This window comes from Larimichthys crocea, unplaced genomic scaffold, assembly GCF_000972845.2.
Source record: "Larimichthys crocea isolate SSNF unplaced genomic scaffold, L_crocea_2.0 scaffold288, whole genome shotgun sequence".
Lineage (NCBI taxonomy): Eukaryota > Metazoa > Chordata > Actinopteri > Sciaenidae > Larimichthys > Larimichthys crocea.
In genome coordinates, this window is record NW_020853787.1 from 13,998 (window position 1) to 34,099 (window position 20,102).

General features: G+C 43.9%; 2 protein-coding genes across 12 annotated transcripts in view; one reads left to right on the forward strand and one right to left on the reverse strand.

The window, feature by feature from the left end:
• The window catches only part of tgds (TDP-glucose 4,6-dehydratase), a 35,272-nt gene that overhangs the window by 12,631 nt on the left and 2,539 nt on the right, over positions 1–20,102 (reverse strand). For 2 of the 4 annotated variants that reach the window (XR_003461893.1, XM_027276057.1), the window contains exons 6-13: positions 19,932–20,030; positions 19,789–19,848; positions 19,661–19,704; positions 19,417–19,582; positions 19,285–19,340; positions 19,062–19,159; positions 18,915–18,980; positions 2,721–2,810 (exon numbers count right to left, since the gene is read on the reverse strand). Coding sequence is in view for 3 of the 4 variants with exons in the window: in XM_027276057.1 (XP_027131858.1) it covers positions 2,721–2,810; positions 18,915–18,980; positions 19,062–19,159; positions 19,285–19,340; positions 19,417–19,582; positions 19,661–19,704; positions 19,789–19,848; positions 19,932–20,030 (679 nt within the window). In the remaining variant the exon portion in view is untranslated. Of the gene's footprint in view, positions 1–2,720; positions 2,811–3,763; positions 3,797–16,944; positions 18,816–18,914; positions 18,981–19,061; positions 19,160–19,284; positions 19,341–19,416; positions 19,583–19,660; positions 19,705–19,788; positions 19,849–19,931; positions 20,031–20,102 lie in introns of those variants that run through there. The other 2 variants (XM_027276061.1, XM_027276060.1) reach the window with 2 other exon arrangements.
• LOC104935046 (ATP-dependent RNA helicase DDX3X) lies at positions 5,150–17,158 on the forward strand. 8 transcript variants are annotated; one of them, XM_019262595.2, is made up of 20 exons: positions 5,150–5,487; positions 7,052–7,124; positions 7,405–7,452; positions 7,896–7,955; positions 8,052–8,255; positions 8,347–8,449; positions 8,641–8,757; positions 8,834–8,933; positions 9,017–9,152; positions 9,248–9,345; positions 9,421–9,519; positions 9,591–9,751; positions 9,841–9,985; positions 10,098–10,242; positions 10,470–10,520; positions 11,157–11,338; positions 11,425–11,542; positions 11,631–11,784; positions 11,873–11,997; positions 12,084–17,158. In XM_019262595.2, exons 1-20 carry the CDS (start codon positions 5,443–5,445, stop codon positions 12,161–12,163), a joined length of 2,244 nt encoding a protein of 747 aa, XP_019118140.1. In that variant the 5' UTR covers positions 5,150–5,442; the 3' UTR covers positions 12,164–17,158. The 8 variants fall into 8 exon arrangements, with proteins under 8 accessions (XP_019118140.1, XP_019118141.1, XP_019118142.1 ...); XM_019262596.2 differs by having other exon boundaries at positions 7,899–7,955; XM_019262597.2 differs by having other exon boundaries at positions 7,052–7,103.

The window sequence follows — 20,102 nt, forward strand, 5'->3', positions numbered from 1 at the left end:
CGGTGCTTTTACCTTTGTGTAAAAAGCCTCTGACTTTGAGCTGAGCCATTGTTGTGCCAGAACAGGAGCTGGGTAAGGGCTCAGCAGTGTCTATGCATATAAAAACTGAGGCGAAAATACTTGAATGTGGTGATGATGAAGGAAGCAGAGATAAGAAAAGAAAGACTGACTTTTAGTTGTTGCTGACAGCTTGGTGAAATAAGAGTCTCAAAGACTGAAGCCGAGCTGGGCTTCTTGCCGTTGGACTAGGAATAATGTAATGTACATTTTAAGAACTCTACCATTAACAAGTAGGATGGTATGTCCTCACATATATCAGCACACACACACACACCAGTCATTCAGGTAAGATGACATTAACAACATGCTCTGCCGCAGTGGAAAGTTACAGACTGGAAGTGGAAAGTTACTGGGTAAATAGATTCCCACAAGCTCACTGCAAAAACTGACAACTGTCTCTTTGGTGTCTTCAAGTTCATAAACCTTCAGGCTAAAACATAGTTAAGCTGTTTTTTAATCCTTATTATAGTCAAGGTGAAAACACAATGGAAGCAGCTGAAATGACAGTTACATAATGAAAGTAATAAGGACGGCGACATTTGATGTGCAGACAGGGAACGCGGGAGTGAGAGAGTGAGAGGTTTTACATGAAGTCAATATGTTATTATAATAATAATAATAGGGGCTCCCTGACAGGTTAATCCAGCCATGGTAACCTGCTGCTTTTGGATGTCAGCAAACAAAGAGTCCTGGAGAAATTGTATTTTAAACTGTGTTTTTTTAGTGTCTCCACCTCCCAAACTCCTAAAAACTAGCACTGCATAAACTAAAACATTATGTAAGAGGCATTAATCAGAACAAACTAGTGTCAAGTGTGCATTGGTAAATAAAGTAACCGGTGGATGTGACGTGCATAATAAATAAAAAAATAGCTAATAAACTCTCCAACATAAAATATATTTTTTATCTAGACTGCTGGTGACAAAGAAAACCACAATGGGGGATGCTACGGTATTATCTGGGTCACCACATCCCATTTTTTAACCCTGTGCTGCTGAATGAGAATCACTACTTAAGACCTAGACTTACATACTGTAAAATATTTAACGTATCATAAGAAATTTGATTGATTTACTGTGGAAGAAACCAATATCTTAAATGTTACAGTTATTAAAAAGAGACAAACTATAACTATATCTATGCAGAACACGTAGAGACGTTTACGGGATTGTGTTGGTTGTGGTCCATATATCTAGTTCAACAGAGAATGGTGAGCCGTGTAAATATTAAACCGTTCCACAACAGCAGTTTCTATTCATCTTGACCACATCCTGTGTGTGTGTGTGTGTGTGCATGAGTGAGGGAGAAAGTAAAATTAGCCACCTAGTGGCAACTGACAACGAACAATCAACGTTTAAAACCTACAAGATGCTCGGAACTGACTATAAACCACAGAACGTGTGGGAGTTTGTAGGTCATGGTTGCAACAAGCTGGAAACTCTTTTTTTGGTAGACCACCACCCACAACCAAGACGGGGAGCCACTTGTTGACACAGAAACCCCCTCGAATACAAACGTTGCATGTGTTGTACTGGTCTAGGAAAACAGCCAACGCACCTTTATACACATAATGGAAACAAAAATAAGCCGATCAATCAAAGCGTCACATTATAATATAGGCATAGAGCAAACAGCAGCCCCTCTTGCCGGTAAATGGCAGCTTGATATAGCCTGCTACTGGTAATGACCTGGACTCTAGTACAGTAGAGGGCGAGCAGAGCCTCACCTCACGTCTAAATATAACAAAACATCACAGTTAATACATATTTTCCACTCATTGTGTTACCAAATATTAGTACAACCAGCTTGTCTCGACACCTGGAGATGTTTGAGTCCCTGAACAAACGATGATGTCGAATAAATAAAGAGCTGGGCGTCCTACGACATTATCCCCTTGCTGCCTCTTTTTCTCCCAGTCTATATGTCAAACTCTTGATGATGGCATGTGATCAGATCATAACTCATGTGTGTTTTCAGTGCGTCTACATGGCACATTTGTACCACATATGAAAGTGGATCAAAACAGGAGTTGTTGGTTACGGTAAGATGTGTTTAGAAGTGTTTACATTTATTAATTTTGGATGGATGTATATGCAAATAAGGGCTCATAAGTTCCTCATACATTTATAAGAATTTCTTGGAATGAGTGTACTTACAGTGAAAGCTGGTATTCCCTGTAACCACTTTATAAATATTCATTGACTGTTCATTCACTATAATTATATGAACATGTATGAAACCAACTTCAGAAGACTAGAAAGGCGCTATATAAGTACAGTCCTGGTCACCGTTAATGTTTCCTGTTGTTTACAAGTGAACTATTTGCTGAGAAATTTGTTCAACGCATCCATCAAAACATAAAAACACAGTGAAGAGTGGAAACTGTCGTTACTCACTGTCACCACAAGTGGGAACCCTGAACTCACTGCAGTGTGATAGAAAAAGTATTCAGACGTCTTACTTCACACTAGTCCTGTATTAAAACATTATTTACAGTAAAGGTTTGTAGTATTATCAGCAAAAAAAGTATTTTTATGATCATGGTTGATGTGTTTGGATTCATAATACTGCTGCATCAATGCATATGTTGCATTGCTGTGTTCCTTTTATCATAGTTTACTTAGATTAAGAAGTAGGATCATGAATGTATCGCGGCTTACTGCAGTGTCCTCGACTCAGATCGGTTTCCAGCCTCGGCACTTTGCTGCATTTCATCCTCTCTCTCCTGAATTTCCCGTCCACGTCTTCAGCTGTCAACATCCAATAAAGGAACATTCAGTTTAGATTCACATTCAGATTTTACAGGGATATAAAATAATACAGCTACAGCGTCTCACACACACTAGAAGTATGCAGTAGCATGTAAGTATAGAACAATTACCTCAGATTTGTACTTAATTACATTGCACAACTGGCTGTTAACATGCTCTAAAAGGTTAAAGGTCAAATTCTTTCCTTACAGTTTTCTACAAATTATATCAAATTGTTTCGGGGGCAGTGACACCAGGCAGCAACTGTCTTTCAGTGTGCATGATGAAAAATTTTATTCAGGATAAAATGTGCACGGTTATTACAAGACTGAGGCAGCAACTGTTAAAAATCTTAAGCTTTTGTATTACTTTACCTATGACCGAGAGGACGGGAGGAGTTTAGCACCACAGGGGAGGTGATATAAGGACCGAGGTGTGTCTCGTTAGGTCCTTTGTTACTGTCTGTGAGTTGATATATTTCAGTTTTAGATTGTTTATTTGTCCTTTCTAAGGTTATGCATCCTAATTTTTTGCGTATTTCTTTGGAACAGATCAAACATATTGTTTTGTTTATCCTGACCTGAGATATCTGTAATTCTGAGCGGATGCATTAATAATGTAAGCTTGCTATTCTTTGTTTATAATTCTAATTTATGGTACAGATAATCATCCTTCCCTCCCATTTGACCAACTACCTCAAACCCACAAAATAAACAGTTAAATGGCCTTCTTGGATCCTGTGTGTTTAAATAAGAGACTCCATGGTCCAGTCAACTTCATCCTCCACCACATGTAACCTTTGAAACATACAGCCCTTCAACACAAACCAAAACCCAGAGGCCAAATAAACAAAACAATGATGCTGGCAAAGCAAAAACTACTGTGGCAAAGGACTACAATGAGAGAATATTGTCTTGAATGGTCTCAGATGCAGAGGATGTAATAAATCATACCTCATAGGAGGAAGCTGATCAGCTGATCCTCACCTGAAACATCCAAACAAAATCCTTGATCCTGGATCCTTGATGTTAATGTGACTTCTCTGTTGATTTTAACACTTTTTCCCCCAATAATTTGAATTATATTAATTAAAAACTCTGAATGTGCCTCTGAATAGAACATACAGTGCTTATATGGACTAATAGAGTGGCACAGTATATATAAATATATGCATGCATGTTTGTTTCAGGGTGTAAAAAGGTGAATAAACAAACTTTTCTGAGGCAGGTGCTGATGCAAACAACAGTACGCCACTGAGAGCGGAGATATCGCGAGATTTTGTTTAATGTTTTTTTTAAAGACGCGTGAGTCAAGCTGGCCAGCGTTACCCAACGGCTGCCCGGAAGTAAGAAAATTACAAAATAAAACGAAATGTTATAAATATGTTATATAAGTGTAATTAAGTAATTAAAGGTCGCAATGACGTTATGTGAAATTTGTAATGTATGTTTGAGACGAGTTTTGAACGCGTACACGATAAACTAGCAGTTTGTTAGTCATAAATCAAGATTACACACATACAGGTGGAAATATATCATAATATTAATTAATTAAAGTCTTATTGGTGCGTAATTACAACACTTTTTACATTTTTTAACCGTTAACTGGACTTTTATTTTGTTAAGTCGCAATAACGTTATGTGAAATTTGTAATGTATGTTTGAGACAGCTAACGCTTCGTTTTTTACGAGTTTTAAACGCGTACACACGATAAACTAGCAGTTTCTTAGTCATAATTCAAAATTACGCACATACAGGTGGAAATACATCCTAATATTAATTAATTAAAGTCTTATTGGTGTGTAATTACAAAACTTTTTAATGTTTTAACCGTAAACCCGACTTTTATTTTGTTAAGTCGCAATAACGTATGTGAAATTTGTAATGTTTTCGTTTTTTACGAGTTTTGAACGCATACACACGATAAACTAGCAGTTTTTTTTGTCATAATTCAAGATTATGCACATACAGGTGGAAATACATCCTGATATCAATTAATTAAAGTCTTATTGGTGCGTAATTACAACACTTTTTAAATTTTTTAACCGTTTACTGGACTTTTATTTTGTCGCAATAACGTATGTGAAATTTGTAATGTATGCTAATGCTTCGTTTTTTACGAGTTTTGAACGCGTACACACGATAAACTAGCAGCTTTTTGGCAGAATTCAAGATTACGCACATACAGGGAAAAATATATCATAATATTAATTAATTAAAGTCTTATTGTTGCGTAATTACAACACTTTAAAAAAAATTTAACCGTTAACTCGACTTTTATTTTGTTAAGTCACCGGATGTTGCAGCCTGCGTTTTCCCGCCTCGCTTGACTCTCTCAGCTTCAGCTGTAGAAGAGGAGCGAGCCGACATCAGCTGTAGTTTGTTGCACGAAGTACCTCTTTATTATTCCTGTAGCTTGAAAAATAAACGCAAGAAACAACCAAACGAATAAATAAAACAAGCAGCCGCAGCGTTTTCAAGTCCAGCGGTTAACGGGTGAAGCCAACCGCCGCCTGCCGTTGCCACAGAAACAGATAAGAGGCTAACGGGGGATAGCATCACATCTAAACCCGGCAAACAAAGAGCTCCTTTTTTTTCCAACGACATCATTTTTCCTCCGTATTCTCTAGTTATGAGTCATGTGGCCGTCGAGAATGTCCACGGTCTAGAGCAGCAGGTAAGCACCGAGTCGGTTACGCGTGTCTGTGCCGCGTCGGTTGGCGTTTTTAAATAAGAAAAATAAGAGATATAAATGTTAGCTCGCCGGCGGCTAGCGAGATGCTAATCGTGGTAGCTAGTGAAAGAGGGTGCGCTTCAATTCTACGCTCGCGTGACCCGTTGAGCGGCCGCGGGGCGGAGAAAGCGTACGACGTTGGAAACATTTGTGTTTTTCTGGGTTGTTATAGTCGGATTAAATCCGTGTGCGCCTCCTTTAAATCGACCGGGATTATTTTTAAAACTAGCTGCTTTTTAAAATGTGATTATTTATCTTTACATAGCAGTGGTGGCTCGAACGTCTAAACCGGGGCCTGCTGTGTACGCGAATCAAACGCACCTCCTCTTCCAACTATTATCCTCCTCGTTGCGGGTTTTTTTTTTTTGTGTCTTTGCGGTGTTTTAAAATGGAGGTTATGCGGGGGGTTTGACGCACAAACACCGCACCTGTTTGTCGGTTTAAGTCACCGCCGTGCAGATAATGCGCAGTGTTGCACAGCGTCCCGCTTAAAGAGAGAGAGAGAGCTCATTTCTTCTGCGTCACCAGCAACGTAGACGAGCCGTGTCTGCTGCTCAGACAGTTGCATGGCTGCAGGAAAGTACTGTGTGTCCTCAGATGATGGTTTCACAGAGTTAACCTGCTTTAAAAAATAAAATAAAATAATGCATCTTATTTTGAAGGTGCAAGGCTGCAGCAGGGAGGTTTTTTTATGATGCTGCAGGGTTTAAATCATCCCAACATGAGTCATGGATTCACTTTGATGGACTTTGAAAGCAGCAACATCTCAGATCAGCTGTTTATAGATACTTCACATGTGTCAGGGTTCAAGCCTGGCTCATACTCACCTTTATATTTACTTTATTCACCCTTTATTTCACCTTAATAACCCTGTTTATTATCCTATGTGTGTTTATAAAACATTCAGGCATAATGGACTCATTTATAAATAATGTATACGTAGTAAAAGTTGCTTTATTGCATATTAATGCTTGCAGTTTACTCAGTTTAGTTTGGTGAAAATTACCAATTATTCTGACCCCCTAGCTGTATTTAAATTTAGCTCTATCTCAGGTTAACGTATGCAGACTGTGTTATAGGTTATTTCTAATGTATGTTTGCGTGCTTTCCTTCAGGATCAATAGGTTACATAACTATGAATGGGGGGAAAATCCATTCTGAGCCGTTGACGTTCACGTACGTCGGGTTTAGGACATTTTAAAACTCCTTAAATGATTGTGACGCAAAACGTAAACCAGGACCGGAGGATGCACTTGCAGCTTCCGCACAATGGACACGTTATTTAGGTTGAAAAGTTTAAAATACAAATAATTCCATGGAAATAAACATGTTTTAATCTGCGTGAGGATTATGAACGGGTCCAAAAAGATTGAGAGGTCACCATTTCTGCATCATGAATGTATAGTTTGCTTTACTTGGTGTCACGGCGCCTTCTGTAACCTCAAACCTGCATCGATTTGTTCCTCAGCGACTTGACTTTGTTTGTTGTGTGTTGATCTCTCCCCAGCTCGCTGTCCTAGACTTGAGTGCAGCAGACGGACAAGGTGGAGGCACTAACAGTAAGCAGTCGACATGTTTTTGTGAGAAGTGTTCATATTTTTTTTCCTCTTTTCTAGCGAGCGCACATTTAGGCGCTCACAAACCTGAAACGTTTTACTCCCACGTGGTAACAACACTGGGGAAGTCTTTAAAGACGGCGAACGAGGACGTGCTCCATAGAGAATAAATTTGCAAGGATAGGAAAGTTGACCACGAGGCAACCAAGGGACTATCTTTTAATTCCTATATTTCTTTAATTAAGTCCTTAAAGTCTTTTTAATTCATCACATGATGTTGGACACTGTCTCTCTCTGTCTGCAGGGCGATACATTCCTCCACATTTACGGAACAAAGACGCTTCCAAAAATGGTGTGTAGCATCAAGTTAAAGCTGTCCTGTGGAGTTTTCTTGTAAACAAACAAACCAGCAGAGTTATGTTTACGTCCAGTCTCACTCACCAACAACGCATTGTGTGACTTGCACTGTTTATGTCAGCTGGCCAGCTAGATAGCTTTAGCAGTCGTCTTCTTCTTCCCTGCCTTTGCTGGCGCATCGCTACTCCGTGTCTCTGCACATTTACATTCCTGCTGTCAAACTGTTTGATCGGGAAACAGATTTCATAGAGGGAAACTGGTGGCAGGGTGTGAATCGGGTCGCCCCTCATGCTTGTGTGTCCACGTATGCATGCACGATTCAAACAAACAAACCGGGGTAAAAGAGCATCGCTCCATAACGGTCCAAAACTCCACAGGGGACCTTTATTAACTGCATTTGTCACTGATAAAATCCACAACTGACACGCTGTCCTCCAGCAGGAAACGCCTTCGCTGCCGGTCGACAGGGTGGCTACACCATCGCGCCCGCAGCCAACTGTAAGTTCCTGACTGTAGCGTCTGAGGTGATCCGTCCACCTGAGAACTGAAGCGACAATGTCGAATATCAAACAAATTTCTGTTTTTAATCATCAGATGGTTGGGACGGGGGGCGCAACAACTTCGTCAACGGCTACCATGACAACCGCATGACCGCCGGCAACTCGTTCAACCGCGGCCCGCCTCGCATGGAGCGGGGCCGAGGCGGTGTAGGAGGAGGTTACCGCGGCAACAGGGCCGGAGCCTTCAACCCCATCAACCCGGCGCAGCCGATGGGCTTCGCCAGCTACGAAAACAAAGGTGGGAACAACCGCTCTGAAGACGAGCGGTTTGTCTACGCTGTGACGTCTGAGACCGTCCTCTAATGTTTTTGTGTTCGCTCTCCTGTCAGACGCCGGCGGCTGGAACACTGCCAAGGACGCCTATAGCAGTTTTGGTAACAACCGAGGGAAGTCTGCGTTCTTCAATGACCGAGGCAACGCGAACAGAGGGAGGTAAGGAGACGAGTGTACTGAAAGCACTTCAGGTTAAGTTCAGTATGAAAGCATCCTCTCATGTCTGTTGTGTAACATTATCCTGGTGAACATTGTTGTCGTGGATAAAAAGAAGCAGGTGGCTTTATGTTTGTCATCGCTGAACAATGGCCAACAGAGAGATCTCGTGTTATATCCTCGTCTGTGCTCAGGTTTGAACATGGTGGATTTGGCGGCGGTGGAGGAGGAGGAAACAGCCGCTGGGTGGAGGAGTCCAGAGACGACGGAGACTGGTCGAAACCGACGCCACGGAACGAACGCCTTGAACAGTGAGTGTGTCAGGGAAATCATTGGGCAGCAGTGAAGATGTGTCTCAAACTAACGTGGTGCTCTGCTCCTCTGCAGCGAGCTGTTCTCCGGCAGCAACACCGGCATCAACTTTGAGAAGTACGACGACATTCCTGTTGAGGCCACGGGACAGAACTGCCCTCACCACATCGAGAGTGTAAGCTAGAGATCAGATGATGGTGACGATTCCTTCCCCTCGCTCGTGTAACTCATGTTTGTCTGTCTCTGTACGCCGCACAGTTTCAAGATGTGGACATGGGCGAGATCGTCATGGGCAACATTGCTCTGAGCCGTTACACCAGGCCGACCCCGGTCCAGAAATACGCCATCCCTATCGTCAAGTCGAAGCGAGACCTCATGGCCTGCGCACAGACGGGTAGGACACAAGCTTATCAGTCAGATATCGGATATTAGATACTATAAATAAATGATCACTGCTGAATGATGCTGACCTTGTGTGTGTGTGTGCAGGTTCTGGGAAGACTGCTGCATTCCTGCTGCCGATTCTGAGCCAGATCTACACCGAGGGACCAGGAGAAGCTCTCAGCGCGGCTAAAGCGTCTGGACAGGTGAGGAGTTTGTTTCCTAAACTCACATCAGCGAATAAACATCGACTAAACCGTCGTGCTGTCACTGTGTTACAGGAAAATGGAAAGTTTGGCCGCCGTAAGCAGTACCCCATCTCACTGGTACTGGCTCCAACCAGAGAACTGGCTCTGCAGATTTATGATGAAGCCAGGAAGGTACGTACACGACAAATACACATGTAAGCCTACGAAGACGTGTTTGTTTAACCTTTTTCGTCTTTTGTTAGTTCTCCTACCGCTCCCGAGTGCGTCCCTGTGTCGTGTACGGAGGAGCAGACATCGGTCAGCAGATCAGAGACCTGGAGAGAGGCTGTCACCTGCTGGTGGCCACGCCGGGAAGACTGGTGGACATGATGGAGAGGGGCAAGATCGGACTGGACTACTGCAAGTAAGACACGGACATGAGGAGGAAGCGACGGATGGTTTAGAGCTTCAGCACTTCTCAGAACGCTACAACCTTTTCTTCTGTCACTGCAGCTACCTGGTCCTGGACGAAGCAGATCGCATGTTGGACATGGGATTCGAACCGCAGATAAGACGCATCGTTGAACAGGACACCATGCCGCACAAAGGCATGCGACAAACCATGATGTTCAGCGCGACCTTTCCTAAAGAGATCCAGGTACACACCTGCTGTGTGTGTGTGTGTGTGTTCCCCTCACAGATGTTTCTGTTGTGTTGTAAACGTTACCGTACCCGGTAAGCACATTGTCTGCCCCCCCTCCCCCCTTCAGATCCTGGCCAGGGATTTCCTGGAGGAGTACATCTTCCTGGCGGTGGGCAGAGTTGGTTCCACTTCAGAGAACATCACTCAGAAAGTGGTGTGGGTGGAAGAAAGCGATAAGAGGTCTTTCCTCCTGGACCTCCTTAGCGCTACAGGTGAGACAGTCACGCAGCACTCGTGCGACGACACACACACACACGATGCAGTTTTATTTCCCCCCGATCCTTTTGCCATTCTCATACTGTCGTCCTCCCATCCCAGCCAACACATCCCCGTGTGTCTCTCGCGTACGTCACTAACGTTGAACATACACAGTTGGTTTTTCTGCTGGTGATTGAGCACAGTTTACATGTCGGTGGTTTGGTGTGGTTTTATCCCAAAGTCATCCCCAGCGAGGTACAGGACAGTACTGGAGACAGCATAGAGAAACCTGGTAAGATCCTCAGTGCTGAATCTCATTTCATGTTTTGCTTGCCCTTTAATGGATAGACAGTCTTTTGTTTTCATAGGTCAGGTTTGCTGAGCTTTACATCAATCATGCCTGTTTTTTTTTTTTCCTGAGTTCAAGAGTTTCTTTCGTGCCATGTTTTTTTTTTTTTTCTGTACGGTATGTTGTGGTGTCTTCATGTCAGAACCAAATCCTCGATGGAGAGAGTCTGCTCGTCTGAATCGCTAAAAAAAAAAGAGAGAGAGAGAAATTCAGGCCGTAGCGTTCACGAATCAGGACAGCTCTCTCCATCGGGCTCGAGTCACAGCCACAACAACAACACCACGGGGCTGCTGACGCTGTTAACTGTTTCTCCTCGTGATTATTGTTTCCTTTTTTATCACCACTGCACTCCCCGCTGCCTGTTGCACTGTTCAGAACATCTATTGTAATGTGACGTGAACAGTGGAAACCACTTCAGGTGCATGTTTAAGAGTAACTCAGAGTATTTACTGAAGGGGCGTCTGGTATGACGCAGCATATATCGTACGTTTGATTTTGCATGTGTCCAACACAAAGCTGACGATGAGTCCATGCTGCGGTAACGACTAACCTCGGCTGTCTCTTCTCTCGCTTCATCAGGGAAGGACTCGCTCACTCTCGTTTTTGTGGAGACCAAGAAAGGCGCCGACGCCTTGGAGGACTTCCTGTACCGGGAGGGCTACGCCTGCACCAGTATCCACGGCGACCGCTCCCAGAGAGACCGCGAGGAGGCGCTGAACCAGTTCAGATCAGGAAAATGCCCCATCCTGGTGGCCACAGCGGTCAGTCGAAGATAACGTCCTGTCAGATACGATCAGACGTTCCTCTTATGGTTTCTAACGTCTCGGATGTTTTCATACGTGCTCAGGTAGCAGCTCGAGGTCTGGACATCTCCAACGTGAAGCACGTTATCAACTTTGACCTGCCCAGCGACATCGAGGAGTACGTCCACCGTATCGGACGTACAGGTCGAGTCGGAAACTTGGGTGAGACGACTAATCATTCAAAATCAACCCGACGTGATGACGTTACATGATTTATCGCTGCTATCACTTACTACTGTTCTCCCTGCAGGACTGGCCACGTCGTTCTTCAATGATAAAAACGGAAACATCACGAAGGACCTGCTGGACATCCTGGTCGAGGCCAAACAAGAAGTTCCCTCGTGGCTCGAGAGCCTGGCTTACGAACACCAGCACAAAAGCAGCAACCGAGGACGCTCTAAGAGGTACACGCACCGTCTCCTTGTTCAGTCGAGCTGTCGTCCAAATGCAGCAAAGTTCAGCGTCTGACTGAATTTACGATTCTCCCATCAGGTTCTCTGGCGGTTTCGGAGCACGTGATTATCGCCAAACAGCCGCAGGAGGAAACGCCGGAGGGTTCGGAGGACGTGGAGGTCGCAATCAGGCGGGACACGGAGGAACGCGCGGCTTTGGAGGAGGTGAGGATCTAACAACAACACACCTGTTGGCTTTGCTTCACGGGAAAGACCGTCACCTCGTTAACTTTGCGGTTCCTCCCTCTCAGGTGGTTTCGGCAACTTCTACACCAGCGACGGCTACGGCGGCAACTACTCGCACTCTCAAGTTGACTGGTGGGGCAACTAGGTTCCTCCACCCCCCTTCCTTCACTCATCCCTCTTACCTCCTCTCACTCACCCTCCCTCCACACTGTTGTCTGCGCCCCATCCGTCTCCTCTCCATTAACCCCCCCGAGAGCCAACGTGCATGTTATTAAAATATTTATACTCATTTATATAGACCTCCTTCCACCCCGACGCATCCTCCCAAGATTTTACTCCACCTTCGTCTTTACTTGCGTTTGAATTCTGAAGTCCTGGTGAGTCTCGCCTCTAAGAACAGGCCACGTTAGAAAGGGATTCGTCGGTGTGAGCCACAGATTTAATTGTTTGCTTCCATCTAGCAGCATCTTTTGGTTTCAGTGAGGACATGTTGAATAATTTCCCCTCTGTGGCTTCAATCCCTCAGATTAGACACCCACAGTCCGATAACACGGCCGATCAGGGGGAATCCAGTCTTTTCACTTTTAGGTTTGAGTTTTGGCTTCGTGTTGCCAGCCAGGCGTCCCCGTGTTCCCTTCACATGTCATCTTTGTATCGTAATGCATGGCCATGTTGTAAATCACCGGCCAACAGAAAAAAAACAAAAAAAAACTTTTCTAAAACATCTCGCGGAGACGTGCGAGACGTCAAATCTGAAAAAAACAAACAAAGGTCTGCATTTAAATTTAAAACGGGAACTGGCTGAAGCTTCTTCACTCGACATGACAGATACTTTAAAAAAAAAAAAAAAGCGGCCACAGAAACAATGTTTTTAAGAGAGAGAGAAAAAAGTTTGGTTTTATTTTTCCACCTTTTTAAAACATTTTGATTTTCTGAGCTCTGAGAACGACGTCCGACAGAGACGGGAGAGGCCGGACGAGCCGGCGTCGCCCGTTAGTAGTTAATGTCACGACTACGAACAGCGTTTTTCTTTTATTTTGAAACAAAACACAATGGAGGATCATTTGTTTATGTACTGTGCCTTTTAAGAATTTGAACTTTGTCTCTTATTTCCGTTGTTTTTATTGCCATAATGCGTAAACTGGCTACAAGTATTGGCCAACTGTGACTAAAAAACAAACAAGTATTTAATGTCATGTATGGGTTTAAACATGTTTTTCTTTATTTCTATTTGGAAGGAAACAAACTAGTCTTGAACTAAATCAAACCTTGGCAACAAAAAACTAAATCCGCGATGAGGAAACTCAAAACGATTCCTTATCTGTCTATTGGAGTTCAAATTTGTCAGGTCTCAACGAGCTGATTCCAGAAAGCATTTAACCACCGCTGTGGTTTTATGCTTCCCGGGAAACCGAGTCCTATTAATTGACCTATACGTCACATCCACAGCTCTGGTTTGAGCTCGAGTTTTTGGTTTCTCAAAGCCATCCGTGTCACTAATTGTTGGGTCGCGTTGTGTAAAGTTTACGGAGCCACCGAGGAGGAATTTGGCGTAGCTGTGCAGCAGCAGCACTCCTGTTTTGTTACGTTAGCCCCCCTCTCTGTGTAAGTCACGCTGTTCACTTTCTAAGACAGAAATTGAAGTCTTCGTGTTTGAATCTAAACCCGCCGCGCGGCGGCAGCTGCTGCTGCTGCAGACGACAGTTACCAAATTGTACCCGTGGCTGTTCAGCTGACTCTTAGTGCCACCTCGCTCTTTGGGAAACTGGCGCTCTGCTTCCACCACAAACATTGACGCCCTTGTTTGCCAAAAAGCTTCTTTCAAGGGGTTTACACACACAACTTTAAAAAAAAAACAACAAAAAAAAGTAAATGTAAAGCAAATTTTTTCGCTCACTCTATCCTGGAGAGTTACATGAAGAGTCTTCTCAAAAAAAAAATATATATATATACACAAGTCATTCCAGTTTATTTGTTGAGTCTTTTTAACGGATCTAGCCTGAACTCGTTTCACAGCAGGGGGCAGCTCGGCCTTTCTAGAGGACGCGATGTCCTGTCTTACTGACATCTCGGAGCATCAGCTCCTCCAGAAAAAGCTGCAGATTTTATTAGATTTATACCTGCGACTAACCACAACCAGCTCTGCATAGCACAGTGAGATGCAGGACAGAAAGTGTGAACGTTCGGGGACGTAATGGATGCCCGATTTAATCCGCCCTGCTGTGGAACCAGGCTAGAAGGTGGGGCAGTTGACCTGCACCCAGGATGTCCACGTTTCATCCCTGATCCACTGTAACATTCGGACAGTTCAGTGGCAGAGGTTCAATGCCCGCCCGCCCCCACGCACACTGTGTTCGCGAGCAGCAGAATATGTTGCTGCATTATTTACTTGAACGACTTTAGTGACGTTACAAATATAGATTAAACTCTTCCGAACCGTAATAAATTAAAACGTGAAGCGACACTTTTGATGTTTGATCACTCGACGTTGGACCAGGCGCTCAGTGGGCAATTTGAACAGATTGTTGATTCGTGTCTCTAAAAGAATCAATCTGAAGTTTATTTACCAATTTAGTTCCCTCAAATTGCCCACTGGCTTTGACAAACGAGGCTGGACCAAGACAATAAAACATATGCAAGTGTTGTTGTTTTTTGGTCAAGGAGTTAAAAAAAAAAATCAGAGCAAATAAATACAACTCTACAGCAGGCTTTAGTTATGTTCGAACTCTCTGATATTTCCCGTCTTCTATGATTTTTCATGTTTGGGTCTTTTCCCTGAGTTCAGTTGGTAAGGGAGTTTATTTTTTTGGGGAGGGGGGGACTAGTCGTAATGCTGGAGGACTCGAGCAGACAGCAGGCCAACTTCTCGTGTTGTTGGCGATCGGCGTGAGCCACCAGTTAAAGAAAAGGCGCCGATGGCCACTTTGAAATCAACATGCAGTCTAATTCGGGTTAAACTACTGTGACCAGAACTGTGTTTAAGTGTCCCAATAGATTTTTAGCACCGGTTAAACCAATCGATTTTTTTTTTCTTTTCCCGTGGCCATGATATGAATGAACACTTTAATTTCTCCTGCAGCAACGGTGGATGGCGTCCATCAGGGGGGAGGGATAACCAGCAGGAACCGTGCAAATGACAATCACTTATGAAGGATTTGCTCAATTGAAAACTTTTACACATCCACACAGCTCTTTAAGTTTACATGTTTTCCTAACCAGCTGTCGCGTCCGGCAGTTTAACCGTGCACATTTCAACTTGTGTCCTCCGTTAACGGAGGAGAAGGATCTGCACAACTGAAGCAGTTGAGGATTACGCTCTTTGATTTTGGTACAGCGACCTTCAACCCCCCCCCTAAAAAGTTTCCACCCAGGTCATTTCAATAATTCGCACTCTTAAGGCGCTGTTACAAAATCAAAGGGTCCACCTTTAAATATTGACTGAATATGTCACACAGTCCCCACGTGAGAGGGGATATCTATTATTTACTTGAATCCAAACACTTAGTAATGCAGCTTGCGCGGTCTCTGGTGTTAATATTAATGCGAAGTCCAGCCTAACTTCAGAGGCGTACTTTAAAGAAGGACGTACGGCTCGGTGTGGACGTCGCTGTGCCTTCTAACAGCCACTAGTGGGCAGATAGAATAATCGTGACGCAGATAGGAATTAGTGAGTTACGCAGCAGGGGAATCATGGAAGTTTATCTAGGTTTACCTCACTTCTCATCTTGTTTATAGAGCAATCTTGTCAAGTAGTGTTGTTCAGAGTACACACACATATATATGCAATGTATTTAGGTCTTTTTCTAGGGCGGACAGGTTGTATCTGTCGACGTTAATTACTGCTTGAACTGTGTCGGAGCAACATTTAACTACAACTGTGCCCCCAAAACCCCCGACGCCCCGTCCCCACCCGGCCACCACAGGGCACAATAAGTGCAATAGAGATCGATTACTCGTTTTCTAGTTTTGAGATTCTGTGCACGAAATTCGTGACACGTGCACGGCGCCTCGAGACGATTGACTCGTGTTGGTTAGGGCTGGGTATTTTAAAGTAGATGCTTTATACGACGCCGCCACGCGACAATTTGTGCCGATGATAATTGGATTCCTGGCGCTTGTTGGTGGGTAGTTTTTGTTACATTTGAGTTAAATTTGTCAGTCGGTTGTTCTCGGTGCGAGGATGAAGTTTCCTAATTTGAATTTGTCCCAAACGGATGTCACCTGTACGGTCTTTAGTGCCAGCATCGTGGTGAAGTGAAGGCCTTGTTTTTCCATTCATTGAAGCCATAGTGAGCTCGTGTGAATAAACAGAAACCCTCTGCGGTAACGTGACGTTTGTTTGGACCATCGTCAGCTTTGCTTTTTGTTAGAAGTGGATCGCGCTCGGTTCATTCTCCAAGTTCTCATTTAGAAATCTGCACTTTAGTTGTTTTTTTGTGTGTGTGTGTGGGGTTTTTGAATATTTCCAAACCCCCTTTTTTGATGCCTTAAATTCAAGGGTGATACCCAGCCCTAATGGAGCAGATCGTGAGGTTGGTTACACGTACGGCGTTTACCGTGGCAAGTTGAGCCCGCATCACTACGGTAACTAACTCACCCAGCCAGGAGTGCTCCGATCGCCGGCGAGAACAGTTTTAACGGTGCTATGCTCCCACTGCTGCGGCCTGCAGGCCCCTCTGTTGTAGAAAGACTTGAAAGTTTTACAGAAAATACTCGAGTTTAATGTTCAACTGAAGTCTTCTGTAACACACGTCCTTCAAGGGAAAAATTAAAAAAAAACCTCTGAGAGGTGTGAAGGAGCGAGTGAGTGTTTGAAGTGTAGCGCAGCCAGGTGTCAAAAAGAGGTTTCTCCACAGTTTAGAGTGTGTGTGTTTGGTGTGTGTGTGTGTGTGTGTTGCGTGGAAAGGTTCTTCCAGATATGAAACAGTTTTTTGTTTTTTGGGACCAGGTGGAGTTCTAGTTAACAGCAACCATTTAAAAAAAAAATTCAGCTGTTTGCACACAGAGTTCTCGAGTCTACTTTCGCTGCTAGTTTGTGTAATTTATCAAGCCTTTTTGGGGAAATATTTATTTTTATAAGCTTAATACGAAAGTTGATATTTTACAAAGTGACTTGACCAAAAGACAGTAAACAAAAACACTGGCACTTGAATGTTGAATGTCATTGGTATGAGTGAAAATTTCTATTTTTCTGGGGTAGTGTGAGCTTTTTAAATGTTAAAGACGCGACGTGTCAGGGTTTCTCTTCGGATGTGTCGCAGTGACGAGCTGTGACGACGCAGAAATACGGAAATAAGTAAATAAATAAACAGTCACTGGTGCCAAAACCACTTCAAATACAAAGCAACCCATGCCGCGTGCACATCTTCGCGCGTTCGATCAGACCGCTTACGGCAGCGCCACGTCTTAGTTCGACCTACTTTATGCTACCGCACAAGTCGCGATCGTAGGCTTAAAAAAAAACGTCTTAACTCGATCCCGACGCCTCTCGTCTCGTAGTCTCGGTCGTGACTACATCGCCGCTAGATGACCCCGCTTTGCTGCCATTGACTACGACGCGTAAAAATGTTCACGCGGCGTCAACACGAGGCCACAGAGCGAAGCGACTGCGACACACGAAGAGAAACGTCCCACACGGGTTACCTTTAAAGTCACATTGGACTCAGTATCAGATCCATAAACCTGTTTCGTTTGTGCGACGGGTTCCATTGCCAATAATGATAATCAACCATTAAACAGCCTTTTTTCTTTTTTTTTTTTTAAATTGGCAAACAAAATTTGAGACAATACCACATTATGCCAAGGTTTGGATTAAAAGAAAATTAACAAACGATCAAAGACCATTTTGTAAAAAACAGAAAACATGCAGTACAAAAAACAAGTGTCCAGATTCTCTCCAAGTCAGATGTTGTTTTTTATTTTGAGTTTTTCATTTGAGTCTTTTTACACTTTTTTCCTTCCTTCCCGTTGATACCCTTGTTGTGAATGTCTGGCAAGTGGTGACCTTTGAAGTCTTCATAACACAGAATTAACTGTGGTTCTATTGCTATGTTGTTGTGATTTGCATATTTTCAGGCGTCAGTGTTGTCGGATGCTCCTTTGGTGGCGGTGGTGGGAGGGCGACGGGACTTCTGGCCAATCAGAAACGGGGCTGTAACCCGCGTCCATCAACAGTAGCCTCGATGGAGCGCACACATGATCAGACTTTACTGCCTTTTTTATGCAGGAACGCTAAATTTTTCAACAGTAAGTTAATTCTGGGAAACAAACAAACACTTTCAGTTCGATCAGGAACGATTGGCCAGATCCCCCCCATCCCGCCAACGCCCCAACGTGGACACACAGCACCTCCGGCCTGGTAGTTAGTATTTGCTTTATGTATTAGTTTAGCAGTTGTGCACGAAGAGGAGCACTGCACGAAGAAGAAAAAACTGTGCATCTATTCTGATTTGACCACAAATAAAGGTTTGGATTTGCAAATGTAAGCTCTGACCTGTGTCGTCTTCCTCTTTTGATTTTAAGTTTGTCAATGGAGAAGAACATGTGAAATGACTTTAGTACAATAAGATTTATTTGCAGTTAAATACATAATTATATGAAAAATAGATCTCTTTAAAATGTGTATAAAACACACCTGACCGTCATCCTTTTTAATTTAAGGCGAAGTTTCAGCCCTTAACATCTAAATATCCATAAAGTGCGACTTTGCTTTGGTCGAAGGGAGGCGCTGCCTTCCCGTGGTCCTCCGAGAATAATAAACTGCGACACTCGTGTGTGTTCGGCGTTTGTGAGTTGAGCTGTAAATCAGCCATAAGAGCGTCTGAGTTACACAAATATCGTGTGAGATAACTGAAGTCAGCTGGGCGCAGCTTTGTCGGCAGATTGTTCAAGCCCACCTCTGATTGGTCCTTTGTCCTCGGCTGCGTCTGACCAGAAGTTCGGGTTGTCTCGGTACCATTTGACTAAAAAAAACAAAATAATTGATTATAAAGAGGAAACATTGTGTACGAGCTCTCGATCTGTCTGTGTGTGTGTTACTGTACCGGTCTGTCTGATGCCTTCGTGCCAGGATACCTGAGCTCTCCAGCCCAGCTGCTGCAGCTTCTCACATTTGATGGGATAGCGCAGGTCGACGCTCGGCCTGCGGAGCAAAAAGGTCGTCGTGATTCTTCAGTCGTGAGCGTGGCATGACCTCAAGCTTTACTCGTTAAATAAAATAAGAAGTGGAAGCCTACATCGTCTTGATTCCTGCGTTCGTTTACTCACCTGTCGGGCACAAACTCGAGCCAATCATTCACCTCAGGCTCCGGCACGTTCTTCACCTTTAAAAAAAAAAAAAACACGCCTTTATTATTCTGCACCGTCAGGACAGCTGACACTTTTAATTTTTCAACCCACCATCTTAATGAGTTCCCTGGCCAGCTGCATGATGGGGATCTCGCGGCCTGTTCCCACGTTGTAGATCTCTCCCACCGTGCCTTTCTCCAGAACCAGCAGGAAGGCGGTGATGGCGTCGTCGACGAACAGGAAGTGGCGGGACTTGGGGAGGGTTCCCTGGATGGTGCTGCGGCACCGAAGAAAAAGTTAGAGCTTCGTTTTTTTCCTCTTAACGTACGATACAAACAAACTACAGCACACGTACCATTTCTTGTTCATGTGCAAGAGTGTGAGAAACCTCGGGATGACCTGAAAGATCGAGAAGATGATCGACTTGCTCGCACGAGAAAAACTTTATAATCAGATGTTTTATGGAGCTATGAGGCGTTGTACCTTCTCTGTGTACTGCCTGGGCCCGTAGATGTTGTTACTCCTGGTGATGATGATGGGAAACTGGTGATAGACAAACAGAACAATATTTAACACAAAGAACTCAAACAGAATCGGATCTGAGAGATCAACATGTGTGTGTGTACCTTATGTTTGTCCCAGTATGATCTGACCAGGTACTCTGCAGCTGCTTTGGTTGCAGAGTACGGGTTGGAGGGCCTCACCGGACTGCTCTCATCAAACACCTGCAGAGAACACCAAATATCAACGAGTGACTCAAAACCAGGCGACCGCCCTGCTGAGTCCCCGCTCACTAA